Source organism: Rissa tridactyla, chromosome 1 (genome assembly GCF_028500815.1).
Source record: "Rissa tridactyla isolate bRisTri1 chromosome 1, bRisTri1.patW.cur.20221130, whole genome shotgun sequence".
In the NCBI taxonomy this organism is placed as follows: Eukaryota; Metazoa; Chordata; class Aves; order Charadriiformes; family Laridae; genus Rissa; species Rissa tridactyla.
The window spans coordinates 202,713,037-202,735,059 of record NC_071466.1 but is presented as its reverse complement, the minus strand read 5'-3'; the positions used below and the strand labels follow the sequence as shown (position 1 = coordinate 202,735,059).

The 22,023-nt window shown below is 44.5% G+C and overlaps 1 protein-coding gene across 2 annotated transcripts in view; it reads left to right on the top strand.

Moving 5' to 3' along the window:
- ABCD2 (ATP binding cassette subfamily D member 2) overlaps positions 1 to 17,702 on the top strand; it is a 47,348-nt gene extending 29,646 nt beyond the window's left edge. For both annotated transcript variants that reach the window (XM_054207163.1, XM_054207154.1), the window contains exons 7-10: positions 2,475 to 2,620; positions 9,746 to 9,830; positions 10,531 to 10,656; positions 13,263 to 17,702. In XM_054207163.1, coding sequence (XP_054063138.1) covers positions 2,475 to 2,620; positions 9,746 to 9,830; positions 10,531 to 10,656; positions 13,263 to 13,473 — 568 coding nt within the window. In that variant the 3' untranslated portion in view covers positions 13,474 to 17,702. The remainder of the gene's footprint in view (positions 1 to 2,474; positions 2,621 to 9,745; positions 9,831 to 10,530; positions 10,657 to 13,262) is intronic.
- Positions 17,703 to 22,023: the final 4,321 nt, after the last annotated feature.

Here is a 22,023-nt window from a genome sequence, read left to right as displayed (position 1 = left end):
AGGGACAGACCCATAACCATAAACCGTTCTTCCTCTCTGCTAGTTAGTCAGTAATTGATGGGGTTTGCTATTCCACTGCAGGCTCAGCTTTTCCTTAATTTTTACAAACTAGGCGGGGAGAGGCGTGCTTGGTAGTAGTGGTGTGTTTAAATTGGAGGCCACAATGAAAATCCAGTTGTACCAGGAAGCGGTGCTGGTGACTCAATAAACAGCATGGCAATAAGTGTCCTGGCGCGGTGCTTTTGAGCATTGCCTTCCCAGTTGTGCTGTAGGTTAAATCTCAGAGCTGCTAGTCATTACAGGATCATACTTCACAAGAGCAAAGTACTAAACCTCAGACAAATTATATGACAGGTAACTCTGTCCTCCTTGCCCTTACCTGCAGCTTCACCTAAATTACACAGCCTCATGCACAACCTGATCTCAACTTTTCTGAGCCCAGGTGGAGTTGCTGTCTTCTGTCCCAGAGATAGCAGCAGTCTGGAGCAGGTGAAGGGAGCTAAGTATGCAAGAAGTAAAGCCCTTTGGGATTTTAGATGGAGATGTAATATATCGTTATTTCATGAAGTTACATAACTTTTAGAGTTGAGATTTTGCAATATCCCCATTAATGTAAATGGTTCACTGCACTTGACACTCATGTTCCTGCAGCAGCCCGGAGCAGCACTCTTCCCAGAATAAGCACAAAGCAGAACAACAAGCAAAGAGGAGCAGCAATGCTTGTATTTGACTTGCGGTTCTGGTTTTGCTTCATCTGGGTGCCTGCCCACAGCAGGGAGATGACCAAATATTTGTGAGCAGTTCAGATCCCCTGCCCTTCCCACCCTCACCCAGCTGGTGGTGAAAGTAGTTTAACTATGGGCAAGTACAGGCCGTTCACCATGGATGTCTGCAGCGCTAAAACCAGTGCAGCTTATGCCAGCTTAAATGTGACTTTCAGTTCACGTTGCTGCTTTACATCTGTAATTCTACATTTGTTGCATTATGAATCCTTTCAAATTACTCTGTGGTGTATTTTAGGGACTCAGAATAACAATGGGTAGATCCACCCCTTCTGCAGAGACACAGCCAAGGGAAGGGAAGAAATCTTCTAAGGTATCCTCTGTCAGGGAAAGCCTCAAATGCATGGCTGAGACCTCCTCACCATGCAGGTCCAGAGCTCTTCAGGGAAGAAAACTGACCCCTCGTCAATGTGCTGTGAAGCTGTTGGAAGCAGTTCTCCGTGGCAAGAGCAAGCTGCCTGGAAACCTCCTCATCGCTGGCCCAATTTTAACTGCTCCTCTCTGTCATCATCCCCTGGCACCACAGCTTTAATAAGACTAGTATTGTTTTGGCAGATGAACCCAGAGGGAGTTAGTGTAACTCTTGGCACAGAAAGCTGACTGTTCTTCAGCTCTGTCCTTTCCCTCCAAACTCATAATCTCACAGATCATTCCCGGGGTGTTTCCAGCTTCCAAGGGCTATCAGCAGTGTCTGTGGGACAGGATGGATATTTGTCCTTCACAAGAAATCCTTGGAACAAGAGCAGCAAAAGAGATGGTCAAATACATGTGTCTTAGATTGCCTTGGCTATCCCAGCCTGAGTGGCCTGGTATCTTTTAGGGAGCTGTAAAACCGTCCTTTGAGCTGACTTTGTTTAGAGACTAGGAGGATTTTTGAGGCCTGTGCTGTACCAAAGGCTGGGCGCAGCATATGACATTGTGGAAACTGTCCATAGCCATTCCAGGGACAGGGCCATGATTGAAGACTCTGGCTCCAAAGCAGAGACAGCTTGTTTTAGTAAGACAGATGGTATTACCTGGTCTGGGAACGTGGTGATTCAGAAGCTGCTTCACATACAGCTCAGCCTTGTGTTTGGCAGAGGTAGGCTGATGCTGGGAGGTTTAAGCTGATCAACTTCTCTAATGTATGCCTTTTTGCAATTCAGAGTCTTACACTGGCTTCTAGAGCCAGCTCAGTTACGCCCTGGCCCGGTTGTGCAGTTCAGAATAGCTCTGTGCAAAGGAGGCTTTCCATGCTCCCCTGCCTGACCTGGGTGTCTCCTGCTGCACCATGGAAGTCTTTCACAGTTTGAGCAACAACGTTTTTGTTACAATTCTCTTTTAACATGTGACTGTTTAATTCAATTTCTACATCTGTAAGCGTACCAGACCTTGAATATGGCGTAGAGTTTCCCTGATTCCAAGTGAAAGCATTCAGAGTGGGCTATGAAGTGGATGTTTATTCCGCCTGATCTGTGATTTTGTTTTCATGCTAATACTACCCCTGTTGCTATGCTGTAATCAGCTGTTATGGAAACAATACATTGTCCCTAGGGTAAGTTTAGAAAAGCATTCACCCACAACGCACCCACAGATAAATCCAATTTTAGCAACATGGTGTTTAGAGCATTATACTACGCTCATGGAGCATCAGCAAGATGCGCTCGCTTGCAGCCAGCTCCAGATTACCAGTTTCTCTGTATTGTTTCTCAGGCCCTACATGTCCATTGGAACTCTACGTGATCAAGTCATCTATCCAGACTCAGTGGAGGACATGCACGAGAAAGGCTACCAAGATCAGGATTTGGAGTGTATCCTGCATATGGTTCATCTGTACCACATAGTTCAAAGAGAAGGAGGTAAATTGCACATTTTTGGAAAAAGCTTTACAAAATCCATTCCTCGTTTGTGTGTCTTAGTGTGACTGAACTTTACTTACTGAACTGGCAAAACTGGATCCAGACTTTTTGTGGTTGTGGGAGCTGCACAACCACATGGTTGTCGCTCCTGATGCTAATGGAGGGAGAAGAGCTAAGTGCTCCTCTCCTCCCCAGTGAATCCATGCCCAAGCTGAACATCCTTGTTCTCTTGTAATGGCCAGTCTTTTCATGGTATTGTGAGATCAGTGACCTTCTTTCATTTTCTTAGAAAATGTGACCTGATTTAAAACCTTGTAATATCACTAACTACATCAACTCAAAAGCATGCGAGTGAAAGGAGAGTCAGGTCTGCTTTTACCTCCCTGGTTTGTGTGATCAGCAGGACTATGGGCCATAGGAAAGAGTGTCTGATAGTACAGCACCAGGGTGAACAAGTTAAAAATAACCAAACGACACTGGCTGGCAGTAGGGTGTTGCCATCTACCACTTACTGTTTAAGTTGCCATGTGTTCTCAGCGTTGTTTGTCCTAAGAGTAGGGGACAGTGTAAATACGCTGGCATAATAAATGTCAAGATGTTAAGGGCTTCTTTTGTGTCTTAAGGAACTGGAGCATTTCATGGCTTTTTTTTTTTTGGCATAGCAATAATTTTCATCCTTTCATTCCCACCAGCCAGTAATCTCTGGTTTGAATTTCCTCCCCATCATTATGCTTTTAAAACAGACATAGGACAAAGTTGGTAACATTTAGAGAGAACAAGTTGGATCTTCAAAACCCTCTAAGGAGCTGATGTCGGGAGTGCTGGATGTACCCTGCCTCTTTCTGCCAGCTGTCATTGCTCCTTTTTGAGAGGGTACTTGGAGTCCATTAACTTGTAATGGGTGCGCTTGATGTTTCTCCGGATCATTCTGACAATAAAGAGTAGTTCTTCAGCATTGGGAATCCCAAGGCAACATCTAAATTCCCATTCCTGGATGGCAGCCTGTCGCTCTGTTCAAAAGGCAGAAAGTGTGTCAGTACGCATGGACACTCATCTGGTGTCTTCTCCGCACATTTTAGCCTGGGGAGTTGTAATCATTTACAGCAGCAATTGTATACCTACAGATTCATAATTTTATTCAGATCTGATATTATGACACAAGGATTGAAAAAGTGGGCAGAGCGCTAAACTCAGTGATCGAAATAATTGCAGACTCCTCTACTCCCTACACTGATATTATAACTATTCCTGTTAGTATTCCTGAGTCACTTCACTGGGTGCCCAGATTGCAGAAGACTACGCAGATGTGTTGGAATGGGGAGCTGGAAAAGGAGGAGCAGTTAAACTGTCAGTGGCAAGAAGCCACTGTGGAGTGTGCATTCGTGGCGTGCTGGTACTTGTAGATGTACTGAGCAACACATGACCCTCAACACATGGCCAAAACCATATCCCCAGCAGCCCCTGAATGCACATTGTTGTGGTTTATAACCCTGCAGCTGGAGCATGGAACTGATGATGGAGCAGTTACTGCGCTCCACGCACGAGGTGCCGTTGGCTTGGGTCAGTGTTCTGTATTGCCAAACTGAAAACCCAGGTTTGGATCTGTCTCGCTCTACTTTCTGTGCCAAAGGACAGTAGTCCCTTTTTACTGCCGACCCCATTCTTGCTCTTCTGCCTGTCAGTCTGTGCGTGTGAGACACACACAATCTATACAAAAGCATAGAGGATGCTGTTAACGTTCACTGCTGCACTATTGAAACTCCACTCAGGATAAGGGCACACTGTGCAAAAGTCCGCACAAACGTTTTAAAAAAAGTGTCCTAGGTACTTTGCAATCTAAAATGACAGAATTGGGCAAAGCCGGAAAATGGGGAGAGATTACCACATACCAGGAAGTTTTTAGGACCATAATACACTTACTTGTTCCCTTTTCTCCTTGAGCACTTGCAGGAAACAAGTACCAAGGTAGGAGCAAAGAGGAAATCCGTGACATATGATTTGACACGTTACATGGATTTCATATACTTACATATTCTTTAGAGCTCCCTCAGTCTAGGACAAAGACTCATATTCTGGTTTTTGAACCAGAAAGCCAGAGAAATATGTCTTGAAAGTGAACAATTGAATTTTTTGTTTATGCATAGCTGAATGAGTTTTTTTTATTCCAATTTTTATTTTATTCTTTTACTTAAAATCTGATGTTTAAACTAAAATGCTTTCTATTAAAAATAGAACTTTTTTTCTTTGCAAAGTAACAAAAAATCCCGTATAAAGCTTGTAGAACGAGGGATTTGTCACAAACTGTCTTTTTCCTTTTTGCAAACTGCTTTGATGGTTGACAAGCACTGGCATTTTCCAATAGAAAAAAGTTTTCCTGAAAAATTCCTATTAAGTTTCTAATTACATATTATATGCACTTTTTGAAAATGTACTACATCTGAAAAAAAATCAATGAAACCATGTTTAGTTATTCAGATTCTTGTGGATATACGGGACATGTCCATGCTATTTTGAACCGTCCATTCTAAGAATGTAGCTAACTATCTGTCCATCATCAAGTTATAGAAATCTCATATAATTCTTCAATATTTTTTTCTGTAGATCCTCTTCTCCTTCAGAGCCTTACCTCTCTTCTCCTTTCACCTATCCCCTGCAGTATTAAGCCTCTGCCAGACAGCAGGCTCCTTAGGGCATGACCCTGTTGTGCTTTAATTGACCATGAATGTCACACGTGTATAATATGATGCTTTGCAGTTTTGTGTTCTGCTCCCTGTGGGCAGTTATGAAAGAGGCAGATGGAGCCAGGAGTGTGCAACTCTGACTCAATTTATTTGTCCTGGTGTACCTTTATTGTCTTTAGATGAATTACTTCCACATTGCATCAATACGTGGGTCACCAGATTCCCAGTGTAAAGTAGCCAACAAGAGCCTGGAATTGTTCTCATTGCTGTCAATGGCAGAAATTCCTCTCTTTTTCTAGGAATAAGGTTTGGTCCAGTTAGAAGTAAATAGAATGGTTACAAGAATAAGTAGCCCAGTTTGGCATTTAGCATCTGTGTTACCCTCATGAAACTTTTTTCAGTCGGTAGAACCAGAATACATCAAACCCACCAAAATCACCAAAATAACATCTCCCTCCCTCCCCACCACCACCATTCCAGATGTCCCTGAGCCCAAGCCCTGGAAGAACCCATTGCAATGGCTGTTGACCGTAGCCCCTTTGCTGCTAGGGACAGAATTTCCTTCCCACTGAGGCCCACACAGATGTTTTTCTCACCTGCTGGATATTAGAGGGATGCCATTTTATTACTTGCCTTTATATTATCAATAAGGTGCCCCCATCAACACCTGCAAAGTTGCTAGCTGTACCGAAACAATAATTTCATACAAAATGAGGATGGCAAAGAAGGTTGCATACAGCATGGGTGGTGAAAAGGCATGTCCAGAAATCATGGGTAATCACGTGGAGATGTGCAGTGGATATAGATAAAGTGGTTCCTTTTTGACCTGCTTTGAAGATCTGCATATATTTAGCAAGTGTCAGTGGTGACATGGCCTTAGGCTGCCAATAGCCTGTCACATGAGGGGAGCCGTGAGTACGTGTAGCAGCATGCTGGATGCATGACCGGGCCTGTCAGGTTGGGGCTGGTGACATTACTGAACAAGTTCAACCTGTTATAGGGTTTCTCAGCACCCCAGATTATAATTATTCTTCATTATTTTGCACGTTTGTCAGATCTTTGGGTCTTGTCCAGGGAACCTTTGTGCTAGGCCATGTATAAACACAGAGACAAAAACATTTCCTCTTTCCGAGATTTTTTCATCTGATCATTTTAGCTCTGGATTTGCTTTTGTTGCTGGTACCAGCAGGAACTCTGGAGTGCTCTGGCGGCTTTTCCAGTGGCTCTGAAATCCAGAGACACAAATCCCTGCAGTGTCACGCTGAGCTGGGGCTCACACCATCAAAGAGGTGGTCTCTTTGTTCTTTCCCCAGCTAAGGCTTGCCCTTGCATATTCATCCTGCACAGCGCCCGGGCTCTCCTCCATTTTGACAACCGCCTGGGGACATACGCTGTGCAGGAGGCCTCCATGTTCAAAAACTCATCGGGGTGGATGCTCTGGCTGTAGTTTGCTGCAGCAGCCTTTCACACTTTGCAGTAACTGCAACACTCCAGTCCATGTCTGATGAGGTGCATTGGAATGTAGATCTGGAAAAGGAATTTTTAAATGTACATTTTTATGGCAGCTGGATGCTTTGTCTTGCATGTAAATCTGAGGATTCACAGGGATGAAGGATACACGGCACTACAGACCCCAGATATAACACTTTTTTGTTGCCAAATTTAGATTGCTTTTTCCTTCAGAAAATTGAGGTAAAAAGGAATTATAAAAGAAGCCGTGCGCGAAAATGAAATGCTGCTAGCGTAAGGCTATCACTAGTTTCTGCTGACAGCTCTGTGTATTTCTACTGCTGTTGCTCTGCCCCAGCACATTACACATGCTCTTTGTCTTACTGGTTGCAAAAGGCGTTTCTGTGCCATCCTGTGTTCATCACATTTGTATCACACCGTGTGCAATCAAAGGCTACATGTAACAAGAAGCTGGGCAAGGAATATGGACTCTGAAACCCAGGATTATGTTTGTACGTACTGTTTCATGGACAAGCATTTTCATTTCTTCATCTGTAAAGTGGATGTAGCTGCGGGTGACGTAAGCCACTGACTTGGCTGATATTTTCAGAACAATAATGACCTTCAGTGACCTGCGTCGTGTCAGCAGGAAGAAAAGAGAAACAAGTAGGTGCATTATTGTTAATGCGCAGCAGGGAGTCAGTTTATTGTGAGTTACAGTGCCTAAGTGTTCAGGGGAAATTGTTCAGACATTAGAAAATAGTTTTTAAAAGGGGTAATATTAAAATGGATCCTTCCTTATCTGTTGTTTGAGACATTCCAAGTGGCAAACAGGAGAGTTCAGGGAGGGAGCTAGGCAGGAGAAGACAAGACACACTTCTAATATTCAGTTAGAATGTAGGCTGAAGTGACCACAGAGATGACTACTGTATCCTGGTAAATGGAGGCTGTATCTTATACCTTTAAGGAAAATAATAGAATGATTTTGCTGACAAGATGATGCTTCTTCTTGAACTTCCTTCCTTGTCTTTTAATAAGTGTTTATAAACCAGCTCATCTGGAAGCAACTGTATGGACACAGGCACTGCTTCTGCAGGCACACGTGCACACACAAACCCACACACCCCCCAGCTCAGATCTAGATCCCGGGAGCTTGTCTATATTCTCAGCTTAAAAATAATAGAATATAAGCAGTAGCCTGAACATTGTCTTCAGAAGCATAGTTGTTTCTGTGGCTTTCATGAAGGACTATTCCCATCCCTTGCACCTGGAACCCTTTGCCAAAAAGGAGCGCTCCAGGCATTTTTACAGTCTTTTTTGGAAGCGGAAGGTGTTGGTGGAACAGCACTCCAGCTTTTTGGGTGGTCCCAGCACTGGGACTGCTCAGCAGCAGCAGCCTCTGTGTGTGTACTCCCTTTACCAGAGTTCATTCAAATGATGATGATTCAGTTAATCATTACACAACTCTGTCTTTGCTAGGAGCCCGCTGATAGAAAGCACTGTGTGTGCCCCTGGGGAGGTGGTGTGTGCCCATTGTGATCCTTAAACAAGAATGGAAGGAAACAAAGGAAAAACGATAGGATCACTAAAGGTGATATATTTCTGGTGCGTGCATGCCTGGTTTTTCAATCTAGCCATATACACATATATTAAAAAAACATTATATTACATTTTACAATTTTACAGAGAGAAAATTCTTGGAATTCACTCACTAGCATTATCAAATGACTGTTTTCAGTCACACAACCTCTCACCAGATGCTTCACTGAGGTTTTTTTCAGACCTAGCAAGCCCTGGAGTGGCACCAAGTACGGGCAGAGCACTCCCCAGCCTCCTGCACTGCCAGAAGCCCCACTTATCTCACCTTTGGTCAGGTATCAGAAATGACACAGCCCACCCTCCTTGCTTGACCATGTTTATAGTCTTTCTGGCACATGTTTGTTTGCAGTTGGGCAGTGGTAGAAAAGGGGTTTTGGTTGTGTTTTTAATTTTTTTATTTACGTTGCTGGGGCTGATTTGGAAAAATGTTCTCTTCCTCACTGGGCCCCGCTCCAGCCGCCTGTCTCATGAATAGATGATCTAGTGAGACAAATGTCTTAACAGATTTTCTCTGCATCCACACTCTCCCTTTTCAAAACTCATCTATTTTCCTGTTCTATGCCTCTGGATTGTTTGATTGAAAACTTATTTTCAGCAGGGTAATTTGGTATTTGAAGTTTTTCATCAGTGGGAATGAATCATGCCAGAGTACTCACAGAAACACCAGTCCGCCGCGACCGCAGATAAAATGCATCATGCTCCTATTGCCTGTATTTGAAAGTGATGAAGAGAGAAATCAGTTAGAGGCCATGCAGAATATTAAAGAAAGAAACGCAGTGTTATAACAGTTCTGGGTCATTTCTAAATACAAGGGTAGAAGGAGGTTTGTAGAGAAAACCCTCCTGTCTGTATGCAGTTTTGTATGATGTCAGCTGCTTGTCTGAGTCCACAGAACGCATCCCTGCGTCTGCATCGGTGTTTCTCTTGAGTTTGCTGGCAGTTGTTCTTTGCCTACAGTAGTGAGTGGAGTCCAGCACTGCTCTTTATGTTTTTTACACTTCATTTCTTTGAATTTGTTTTTAAATTTCCACTCATGTCTTTCAAGAAGGAGTAGCAAGTTGTTCTGTAAAACAAACATGACAGAAAAAAATGATTAGTTACAGAGGTAAAAGAGTTTTTTCCAAAGATATGGTAAGTGAAGTTTTTTGACAAGACCTACATGACCAAGAAGGTTAAATTCCACTTTCAAAATAGACATTGGGACATTTTTCCAGCTGGGTGCCAGTGGAAAGACATTGAGGTATTTCAGAAGATGTGATCCAGAACCCTGAGCTGTCTCTTCTGCAATGGAAATACTCTTTATGATTTTGGTTGCAGATTGCAGAGAAGAGTGAAGATGCATTTTCTTCATAAGTTTACATTGTCCTGACATGTTTTGTTTGCGTTTTTTAAAAAGGCTGGGATGCCGTCATGGATTGGAAAGATGTCTTATCAGGAGGAGAAAAACAAAGGATGGGCATGGCTCGGATGTTTTACCATAAGTAAGCATTTTTATTTGTTCTCTAAGTAGCATCTGAAAATGAGGAAGAGTTTTGGAGGCTTGCTGTAATAGTTTGAGCAGTAGTAGACTATAATCTCCATGCAATATGCAATACTGCTAGAGGGTTGCATAGGACCGCAGACCTTGTCATTTATTCATACAAGCTCTGCCTCTTACTTAAGCTTTGCATTTGGCAACATAGCATTACATTTTCCAGATGTTCCTTTCTTTAACATCTCAGGCACAAGCGTGTTCCCTGCATCCGTCCTACAAATTTTGCTGTTGCAAGAGGCTGTTGCAGAGGCTATGGGAGTTTAAAAGCCAAGCTCCAAAACTTCTTGGGTTTGGAGACTGCAAGCGCTGCAAAGGCAGCCCTGTCCGCGCAGAGCAGTGGATAAAAGTTTCTGAGTTGGCTGTGACTATCGCATGACTTGATGGCAGGACAGAATAAAACTAGGGCAAACTAGAACGTAGATGTTAGATCACTGTGTACTCAGATGGACCAGGAAATAAACCCCATTTTTCCTGGAAGCTTGGTCTGCACCTGAATAATGCATGGAAACTTGATGTTGTTCCTAGCCAGCTTCCAACTGTAGATGAGAAATTGCACTCTCCTTTCTGTTGTTCTTTCAATTAAACATCGTACGTGGGAATACTGTCCAAAACATAGAAGAGTAATGTTCTTTATCTGCTTTTGAAAGGCCAAAATATGCATTGCTGGACGAATGCACAAGTGCTGTAAGCATTGATGTTGAAGGAAAGATATTCCAAGCTGCAAAAGCTGCTGGGATATCCCTGCTTTCTATAACACACCGACCTTCTCTTTGGTAAGTATGTTCAAGGGTTTGTAATGGTGCTTGCTTTTAGCTTTCTGACAGGCAGTGGATTGGCCTTTGTTCTTTGTACTAGGGCAGTTGTTTAATCAATATCTATTGCACTTTCTAAGATAACTTGTCTACAATAATAGCAGTGTAAATGCATTTAGCATTGATTTTCTTTCATTCTTTGACACGTATTTATTCCTCCCTCTTATTTTTTTAAATGTGTTTCAGTTATTAACTATTAATAGCAACATGCAGGTATCTAAGAGGCAATTAATTAGCCCACCACACCACAGCCACAACAGATATCACCAGATTATTGTGTAAAGGTGACAAGATACAAGACCTGTCCTGGGGAAGTTTACCAGTGCTTGGGAGAAGATGGGAAATATGGCAAGTGGTTAAACTAGTCTTTGTTCTTCCATAGGAATAATACATCTGCTGTTTTAACTCCAGTTGTGCCCTCTGTCTGCAGGGTTCACAGGCTTTCAAGATTTAATAGTCTATTAAAAAAAGAAATATTGTAATTCTGAGAAACATCATTCCAATGAGGGATCACTAAGTATGGAAAAGTCCCTCAAAGGAAGCAAATGTAGTTGCTGAATACATAAAACAATGAAATACTTTAAAGGGCAAAAGGAGATCAAGAAGATGTAAGCTGACATTAGCAGAGAGTGTTTGTTCTGAACTCCTTGATCTCTAATGTCAGATTGTTTGCTTTTTTTAAACTGGTGACAAAAAATCCATTAGCGGTCTGTGGCCTCAAATGAAATAAATTGTATTGGTGTCTGCTTCTCTGAAAATGAACGGCTTCCCCAGCATTCCTCCTTCCTCTGTGGAGACCATGACAGTGGAAATGGCTGTCGTTGGATCAGGACCTAAATATTACGAAAACACATGCGTTCTGTTAGGAAAAAAATGTCACATAGACATTTGGTTTTAAAATAATTTAAATTACACTTAAAAAGAAAAGTAGTATTTAAATTTTTCAAAGTTTGGCATTATTTTGAAACCATTGCTCAAGAAAACAAGTATTTGAGAGCATCTTGCCTATAAATAATGGTGATACAGAGGGCAGTTCTGCAAAATAACTTGTGAGAAAGATCTTGTGAGTTCAGACTCCTATAGACATTTCTTGTTTCCTAGTACTAGTGCTATTCAGGAGGGTTTGGGATTGTTCTTGTAACCTCCACATTATTACTGAAATTATCAGAAGTCTGGTGATTTTGGGGGTTCTAGAGAAGTAAACAGAAGTGCTGAGTATTCAGAAATAAGCATCAAATGCCATTAACTTAAGGACGCTTCTGCAGGAACTGCACTGCCTAGACAAAAACCGGGTTCACATGCTGCTTTCTCCTCCTGAAGATTATACCAGGGAATATTTGCTCTTTTAATCAAAATGTTGGCTACTTTCCTAGACCATAAACATTGGACATCTCAGTCAGCTATCTTAGCTTCCTGATTTTTTTCACCTTTTGGTGGGGGGAAAATAGAGGGATAGGTTAAGCATTTGGTGTCACAAAGAATAATAGCAAGAAGTGGTGAATGTAAGCCTGGAGCTGAATCTCTTTTGAGTCCCATGTCATAAGCTATTGAGTTGACTAAACTGTCACATTCCCTGGATGGGATTTATAATCACTGTTTAATGATGTGTCTCATCTTCTATAATTTATAGTGATAAATTACACAGTCATACCAGCAGCTCTGAGGGAACTCTCTGCTCTTCCTCTTGCACCTCCTGATAAATGTCTTGTCAGGTCTTGACAAACTCCACATGTACACCTTTGAATATTTTTGGTGCACACACCCTGAAACTCACTGAAAGATCTGTGACTTCGACACGAACTTTTTTATTTTGACCCCTTGCAAACTGAACCGTGTTTTAGGACTGGAGGTTTCTTTAGCCGGCCTCGTTAGATGGAGGGGAACAAACTGAGGCGTAACTCAAACAACCTAGAGCTCTATCAGTAGCGTTAGGTGCACCGTGCTTGCCTGAATGTGTTTTCTGCTAAGGAGGTAAAACGTCTCTCAGAAAGTGAGGTAAATAAAATAAACTGGGATGACCATTCCTGGGGGAGAAGGGAGCCTTGTCTGCAGCTGCTCTTCAAGCTCCTGGAGAAAAAGGAGTCTGCTGGAGTTGCAGTGAAGGCAGCTGCAGCCACAGACAATGTTTCTAAGAGGGAGACCACCACCTTGGCCAGGGACAGCAGATGATGAGGGGACCCTCCACAGCCCTGCTGCCCGCTCCTGCCAGCATCAACACGGGTGAAGGCCACGGTGAGCCTGGCTGTGTGGGCTGCTCGAGGCAATGATGCCCCAGGTGAGGAGCCCACACGGGTGCTGCTAGCTTACAGCTGGCACCTCGCGGCTGAGTTCCACTGGATGGCCTAGGGAGGTCCTGGTGACAGGCTTTGAAATACCCAAATCCCATACAAAAGAGTGTCCTGGGATTATGGGTCACTGAAAAAAAGTCTTACCCGGTGATCCAAAACTGGACAACTCTCAACTTCCTGAAAGGCACCATTGAAAAGAGACACACACATCCAAATTTGTGTGCAAAAATGAACCATCTGTTCCCTGAGCCATTACTAATGTTTTAATTTCTGCTGCAGGAAGTACCACAGTCACTTGCTGCAGTTTGATGGACAAGGTGGCTGGCATTTCGAGCAGTTGGACACCGCTACCCGTTTATCGCTGAGTGAGGAAAAACAGAGACTGGAATCCCAACTTGCAGGAATTCCTAAAATGCAACAGAGACTGAATGAACTGTGTAAAATCTTGGGAGAAGACTCAGTGCTTAAAACAATGGACAAAGAGGAATAAATAATTTATGTTTTATGTTTTTAAAAGTATTTTTTTAGTTAAAAGCATTACGAATTCAGCCATTATCCTTTGCATGCATTGTGATAGAGGCTTAGAGCATAGAGAAACACAGCCAGCAGAAAATAATGCTCTGAATGCTATGTAAGACTTTAGCGTTTTAGTATTAAGGAAGAAAGTGGTTGAACTGTGAAGAAAATAAGCAAGTGCATAGAGTGTAAGATTAGTCGTTGCAGCTTATGTTAATTCCTAGTGAAAGCCCGATTCACTGCAAAAAACTACCAACACACTTAGGTTTTGTAGGTGAATTTTTGCCTGAGACTTGGCCTGCAGAATGTGTTCTTGTACCAGGTCACTGTGTGCGTATGATATGCCTGCTACGCAGAGCAAACCTGGCATGAAACTCAGGCATGGAGCACGGCAGAGGCAGCATCTGGGTGAGTATGCAGATGCATGCAAAACTCTCATTTGGGTATAAGAAACATTCTTTCAGCCCGTGTAAAACCTGTTCTACTACTGAATCGCGTATGCACCTTTACCTGCATTTCCGTAGGAAATAACGTAACAGGCTGACCAGAAGACAGCTGTCTGAGCAACCCACTGCCCTCGTGACAGAGAAGCAGGGATAGAGCTAAATATGTAATATACTTGTGCTGTGCTTTATGCCATTATACATACCTTCAGAGGCTCTTTGCCCTTCATGATACATTGGTTCCTTTGGGAGATTATTTTCGTCCCCTATTTAGTAACCTCTGGTGGCGGGGGATGGAGCACTGGGCCTGGCATCGAGTGATTTAATTTTCGCTTGACTGAGTCGTTCATCTGCTCCATAGGTCTGATGCAGCCGGCGTCCTTCTCTAACCCAGTTCCTCTGCTGCTAAAATCACAATATAGACACTTGTTTGTTCCATGAGACACTTTGTGACGGGAGGGACTGTAGGAGAGGAAAATGTCAGTTTCTAACAGTACACTGAATTCTCAGGCATGGCTGTCCTGCCAATTAAAATGCTCAGCACTTACTAAGGTCTGCGAAAAGTTAAGAGCATTCTGTAACCACTAATTAATATGCCTGCCATACTTCTGTAGAGTGGCTGAACACTGCCCTCCCTGTGAGCAAACGCACCAGTTAACAGCTCTGCTTTCAGATGCGCTCACTGGTTGTCCCGTCTCCTTTTCAGTTCAGTAGGAACCTGGTCCCCAGTCAGTCAGAAGATGCTTTGAACAGAAACCCCTGCAACAGTGCTGGCCTGAGTGCCTTGCGGGAGGCAAACCCCAGTGAATTAAAAATAAAGATGGGAATGAATTTAAGAGCTCCTGATCTGCTCTCTCTGACTGCAAGCGCATGGCAAATGGGCAGCTCGGGAGTGAAGATCAGGATGGGTAAGAGGTTTTGCAGATGGGTAAATGAGCCTTAGCCGAGATGTAGCAATCCTGAAGTTTTATGGTTCTTTTTTTTCCAAGAAGAAGTGTGATTCCTTAGAAGGTTTCTGTCTGGTGTGCTTAGTCTGAGAGCGGCAATGCATAAGCTGCTAAGAACTGTTAAGAGAGGAGAAATATTTTGGGGGTATTTGCCGAGCTGAGAATGTTTGAGCACCCTGAAGTTAATATAAACCGTTTCCTTTTTCTGATCGCTTCGAGAGCAAGGGGAACGTGAATTAACTCCGTCTGCCAAATCCCAGTCCAGCGCACTAACCATTGGCCCATCTTCCTTCTCACTGTGTGCTCCTCCTGCTGCCCAGTGTGGCACTTGCACCAGAAAATGGAATAAGTCTGCTCCCGGTCCTGCTCCTCCAGTGTCTGTGGCTTGAATGTAACCCTGTAACTTGTCCTGGTGACAACATTTTGTTCCTCTCATTAGTTTTCTCTGTAGAGTCCCCTGGGACATCTCACTGACACAGAAAGGAACGCTCTTAGGAGCCTTTGAAAGGCATGAGAAATTAAGGTTCAAGATAATAAGATGTTTTGTTGTAAAGTGCAGACGGGGGGGTCACTGCTGTGGTGGATGACGTGTGCATGCATTTTAATTTGCAAGTGTCTGTGCTTGTCCCTCTCCCTGAAGGCTAGCTTTCCTCCTTCTCATCTTCAAAGAAAAAATCAGAACAGCTAAGGAAAAAAAGAAGTCAGCCAAGAATCTGTTCTCGGTGAGCGTAAATGAGATGACTGATGATTTAAAAGCCTTGCACATTTCTGAGTTATGTTTCTCTAAGATGGTGATGAATCAGGCACGCACCATATGCGTGCTCTTGTCCCAGCTGCAACGTATCCTTCTCCTAGCGCAAAGCAGCCACAAAGACACCTTTCCACCTTTCCCGAGGCAGGAGCTGAGGTGGAGGAAGCAGCGCTATGGTTCTCCACCCCTCCGTTAAGCACTTTACCATGTGGCCGGGAGCTAAACCAGGGTTGTCCAGTCCCTGAGCAAGGAGGACACTGCAAAGTGCTGAACAATTGGCCCAGTTCAGCAGAGCTCCAGGGATGGCCCTGCATGCTCCCAGCCTCCCACCGGAGCTCTCCCATGGTGCTTGGCTTGCTGGGAGCCATTATGGGCAAGTGCAGCGCCTGAAATCTGCTGTACGGCCTCGCAGCGATCCAAGCTGGGCATCCCTCACGGCACAACAGAAACACGTCTTCTAAGGAAACCATGTTTAGAAGAAGAACATTTGTTTACTGTTTTTTTTAAATGAGATTATGCATAAAACATACAAAAGATATGTAAATTACTGATGAAATTTTAATGAAAACGGAAGTCACACCAGGATCAATGCAATAGTATTTTCCTTGAAGTTTGATATGTATTTCTTGGATCCAGTAATAGATTTAACCATTCCCATTCAGTAATGTAGCGTAAAATATCCTAACATCTCACTCAGCTATTTATGTTCTTGTAGGCATGACAAGAACGTTAGAGGCTGGTTTAATAAGAAACCCTTCTCTAAATAGGAACTTTCTGAGTAATACTGAGCCATTTCTAGAAGGATTTTTTCTACCAGTGGCTTATTATTTTTAAAGTTGGTTTTGCGGCTGGAAGAGAAGCTGCCCTGGAGATTTTCTTTCTGAGTTGTTCCAAGGGCTAACTGAGATGGGAATCTTTGGTTTGTTGCTGGAGAGTTTTACCTCTGGTGTAATACAGGGCATAAGCCAGCTCATTTTGTGCTGCTTCAGATCCAGACGGGAAAGCCAGAGCAGAGGCGCACGCTCCCTGCTCAGGGAATAGTTCAGGCAGACGCTGTTCTGGAGCCGAGGTGTGGGGAGCACGTGGCCCTTGCAGTGCGAGAGGGTCAGAGCGGGGCAGGATGCCATGGTGGAATCCTTTTTCGTGGTGCAATGAGAGCCGCTCATCGATGTTCATTCCCTTTTTGGCGTTCAGGAGCTGTGGCTCACCCGGGAGGTGAGGAGGTGGCTTTTCGGCCTTCCTTCTGCCGGTGGTATCTAGCTGGAGATGGCCAGAGCCAGCTCGTTGTGTCACAGCATCTGTGCGTTCGGGGCTGGATGCGGCAAAGCCTCCTGTGAGCACCCTCTCCCTCCCCCAGGGCTCAGGGCAGGCTGGACTTGCCTACGGCTGTGTCCTGGAGTACAGATCCTGAGCAGAATTCATACCAGTCTCAGGCATGGTGTAACTGGGCAGTAAAAATGTGAGGTATCCACATCAGTCCATTCAGATAATGCTGGGATTTTTTGCGAGTCTTCAGAATGGGAGGGAACATTTTTTGCGCATGGGATTTCAGTATTTTAACCTAGGAGGAGTTTGTTTTTCACTTAGTTTTGGGACCAGACTCATTCCTGTCTTAGACTTGGAAGCCCTCCTTCTGCAGGGGTAGAAGCCCCCCCATATCTTGTAAAGGGGTATTTTGAAGCCAGTGGGATTTGTATTTGAGTGAGGAATGAAGGACTGGGTATTCAATGGCATATTTTAGGCAAAATTGCAATAAAAATTATATCCTAAAGCAAATGAACACATCTACAATCCCCTCAACATGTCTGAATGACGATAATGCATGTCAAAGTCAAGTTTACGAGCCTGTGATCAGAGATTTCAATCATATATAGAATGAAATCCCCCTACTGAGCTGGTCATGAAGCTTGAGAGAACTGAACTGCTAATTGAATGTGTCTTTGTTTTGTTTATGTTTGATATTAATGCCTTTTAAGAGCAGACAATTTATAAAGCAATAAATTATGCTTTACAGTTGTAATTTATTCCAACCTCAAATAAAACATGTTGCATTTACTTTGAATTTCCAGTGTTCCTTATGAATCATTCACAAAGCAGTCGGGACCTGCCTGCGTGTGCGCTGGGAGCCCCTTCCCATCCCTTGTTTCTGGGATGGGGTAGGAAAGCTTGGGGTGGATGTTGCGTCTTTGCGAGTTAAAACAAGTGTCTCATTCCTAGATCGGGCTGGCGTCAAAGGCTGCTGGGAGGTTTCTCGTGTCTCGCACCCATCCACTTCAGCAGGGACCTGATTCGTGACAGGAAGGTGACAAGAGCTGCCACCACTCGCGGGGGGAGCTCTGCAGGGAGGCTGGCACCGAGCTGTGCGCCAGCGGACCGTGTCAGGAGCGCAAGATCAGGTGGCCTCAGCAGCGTCACTCCCAGAGGTTGTTGTTATGGTCGTCGTAAGATAATGTTATGCATAAAGCATCAATGTCTCAAATGTTGGCCTGGAAGAGGAGAGGGTTATTTTCTTAGGGATTAAGATAAAAGCTACAGTCTCTTTATCTCTTCAGACTACCAAGCTATGAGGACATAGGTTGACTCCTCAGCACCCAGAGCTCGCTTGTGTCTAGCACCTTCCCAGCTGCGTGACAGGGGACAGTGAGGTACCTTGTGGTGGTACAGGACCTGGATGATGCAGTTGAGGAGCCCATGGTGGTGGTGGTCACTTGAGAACTGGGTCCTTATGGGTGACTGAAGGCCTGTCCTTCATGCCACCCTTCCAGCTACTCAGAGGGAGAGCACTGACAGAGAGCAAAGTCCAGGATATGAGTCATGAGGAATGCATTTCTGGGGGTCTCTGGACCACATCGGGGCTCGTGCATCCAAGCAGGAGGAGACAGGGTGTTTTGTAGTGGGGGGGTGAGCCGAGAGCTGCAAAGTTCAAAGTTGCGCTTGAGTGTCACTTTTTTCGTAAGACATGCTTTGGTGTCTGCTCTTTGGAGAGCATTCCTGCTTTCTGATCAGGCCACCGGAAGACTGGCGCCATGTGTTTGCTGTGAAGTTCCTTAGCCATGAGCCTCTGCCCAAGGGTTAAATGTTCCCAGAAGAGATGGGACAGCAAGGTTCGTATCACAGGAGCAAAATGCACTCCGGAAATATTCAGAGCAGAGGTGTTCAAAGGTTTCCCACAGCTGAAATTTTCTGGTAAGTGGGGAATATCTGGAAGAACACCTCACGCTGTCTCTCTATGGCTTTATTTCTGATTCTGGTTTATTCTGCAGCACCTGCTTTGTATTTTTTAAATTAGCGTCTTTAACCTCATGTAAATGAGGCCATCTACAAGAGGGTAACAGTGGCATATTAAAAATAATGCACCCATCCAGTGCAAGTTTGATGTGTACGAACAATCTGTTTTTAAACAGATAATTAAAAAAGGGAGGAAGAGGTCACGGTGGTGACTGATGCAGGGCTGAGGAGCCAGCTGGGTCCTGGGGCTGAGCCCCCAGTGAGAAACCAGGCTGGGATGGGGGGGTGGGAAAAACCACTCCAAGAGAGCCCATAGGAGAAGCTGTGTGTTGGAAAAAGGGAATAATGAAACCTGTCTTGGATGTAAAATAATTATGCAATAGCACATTACTTTTCTTCTGTTGTCATCAAACATATAGAGACAAGCTGGCCCTGACACAGCATATGTAGGATGACACAAACAACAGAAGAAACAAAAATGTTCATTTATTGATTAATTTTACCATGAAAATTGTCAAATACATTATTTAGATTGAAAAGTCTTTGACACTGAGTTTGTGTTTTTTGTGCTTCAGAGACACATTTCAAATAGATCAGATTCATGATGCTTTTCATAAAGACTTGGGCCTTTGGGAAGCAGAAATTATTTTCGCCATGAACGATAAGCAAGTTATTGAAGCAAATCCAACCTACTTAATACTGAAAACAAACAAAAAAAATGCACTAATTCTTTAATAGTCTTGTCCTCTGTATCTCAGTTCAAATGGTTTTCTCCTCAGTTATAGCACACTGTGCTACAAATACATGAAGTTTATTAGAGATTTCTCTCTCAGTTGGTGTTTCCTGTGCCGGTGTGTTTGGAGAGCATTATCATTATTAGACGGGTCGCACCAAGTCTTCCTTCCCACCCTTCTAGCCGGCTTTCTGTCCCCGCCGGGGTTGGTGCAGGGCTGAGACATGGGTGCTGTTCCCTGCTTCCTGGGAAATGTACGGCACAAACGTGCGTGTGAGCAGGAGAAGTCCCCGAGCATCCCAGGGCCAAACCCTGCGAATGGTTTTTTTGTAGGTAGTCAGCAAACACCTTTAGGAAAAGTCTTAAGAAATAATATCCGCACAACTAAAATGACCAGTAGCTAACAAGGTTCTAATGCAGCGTGCTGAAGTGCAACAGCTAGTAGTGATAAAGCTGGGCTTTGCGAGGTGGTAACCACGCATTCTTGCACCGAGCAGACATGTCCCAGTACCGGTTTATACCTGCAATGCCAGGGTGGTTTAAAAATTATACAGCTCAGACTTATGAAAGCCCAATAATCCTCTTTTAACCCTAGCGAGTGGTCATCGGAAGCACACAATTGCTTTTCATAACGTCCCTTGGAGTATTTCTAGGTAACCCATAAATATAATAAATTCTTAAATAATGACACGCCGTGTCTGAGCTCTGCTATTCAACCAAAAATCCCTTTATATCCAGCATGAAATGGCAGCCACGAAGTAAAATTATGAGAATGCCCATTTCCTTCCTAGTGCAAAAAGAGCATACAAGGAGGTGCGGGCTCTTGCTAGCCTATTTTTATACTGTAATCACGTTACGGGGAATTCAACCCCCGTCTAATCGCTAATCTTCACTTATGTATGTGCCATATGGCCCGTTGCTGAGCATCAGAGGATGAGGGCTCTGTTTGTTAGGCTCTTCTTGATTACATTATTATGGGTGAAAAGAAAAGAGCGATTAATGCATTTCATGCCAAGATGAAAGCAGAGGCAAAGTATGCCGGCCCGGGAGAACGACTGCGCTTCTTTTGTACGGACTTACTTCCAGGGACGTCTGAAGGGAGGTTCAGTTCCACTTTCAAGTCATGGGCTGCAAACGGCTTGTCTGAGAGAGGTTTTAATTAACAACCAGGAAAACAACCACACCGGTGGCATCATCAGTTTTAAAGGTATTAAAAAATGTCTGCTAGGTGTTCCCTTAATCAATCTGATCTGGCTTTGTCAATCTCCCGTGACCCGCTCGCCCCGCTCCAACGCTGGGCTGCTCCATGAGGATGAAGCCGTGCCGGTGAGGGCTGTGTTCCGGAGCGCCTGCTCCTTCACCCCGCCGGGTGCCTCTGGGAAACCCGAGGCTATTGCACCAGCATGGGCTTTCCAAACCCCTTCCCCTCCAACCAAGGGTTATTTCCCAAAAACCAATCTATCTTCTCACTCCCCTGGCTTTAACTCCTGTCCTGCCCGTCAGTTTCCAGTGGGGGCTGGAGTTCTCAGGGGCTCCTTAAAGACACACCAGATCAGATGGGCCAAAGCCTGCTCTTACCTAGGACATAGTTCAGGGGTGTGTCAGCAAATACCTGCCTGGCCTGCCATGAAGTGTAAGGCCGTGTTCAAAGCGTTTTGGTTTGGTTTGTTAAAGCCATACTTGAAGATGTGTGTTTACTTTGCTAATTCAGGGCCTTAAGCTGCTGCAAAAGACATCAATGAGATGCAGGAGCTGGAAGTAGACAAATTCAGGCTTGAACGAAGTCAGGACAGGTTTTGCTTCTGCTGGGTGCTGGGGTGCTCCACCAGAAAGTGCCTGTGTGGCACAGGGCGTTGGTCGATGGCATCTATGGCTTGTGTTAGGCGGTGCCAAAACAGCCCCTCCTGGCCGACGGGTAATTATGAAACGGGAACTCCAGTGCTGCTGGAGTCCACAGGGCTGCAGCACCCTGCGCTTCCACGTGCAGCTCCGCCGGCGTGCTGAGAAAAACTACCTGCGAGTTTCGGAGGAAAGGACTGAAGACCTGGAGCCACGAAGGACGAGTCTCTCCAGCTCTTTTCCTGCATTTGTAGGTGGGCAATGTCAGGCAGACCCAAGCTGCCCTGCCCTGGCTCTTGTGAAAGCACGTTTAGCCAGCATTGCCCGCCTCAAAAAGGCACTTCTTCGTGGAGAAGCTGCCGGGCATTATCCAGTGCCGGGCTGAACACCACACTGGGCTGCCTCCGGATGAGAGCAGGGTCCTGCCGTGCCAGCCTGGAGCATGGGCAGAAGACCTCTGCTGTCTGCATCCACCTGCCCAAACAGGTCTTAAACTGGCCATAATCTGTGTTTGTGCTCTAATCCCGTCTGACTGTCGTGATCTTTTCAAGTGTTTTGGATTTCTTGTGGGTGGAGGCGGAAG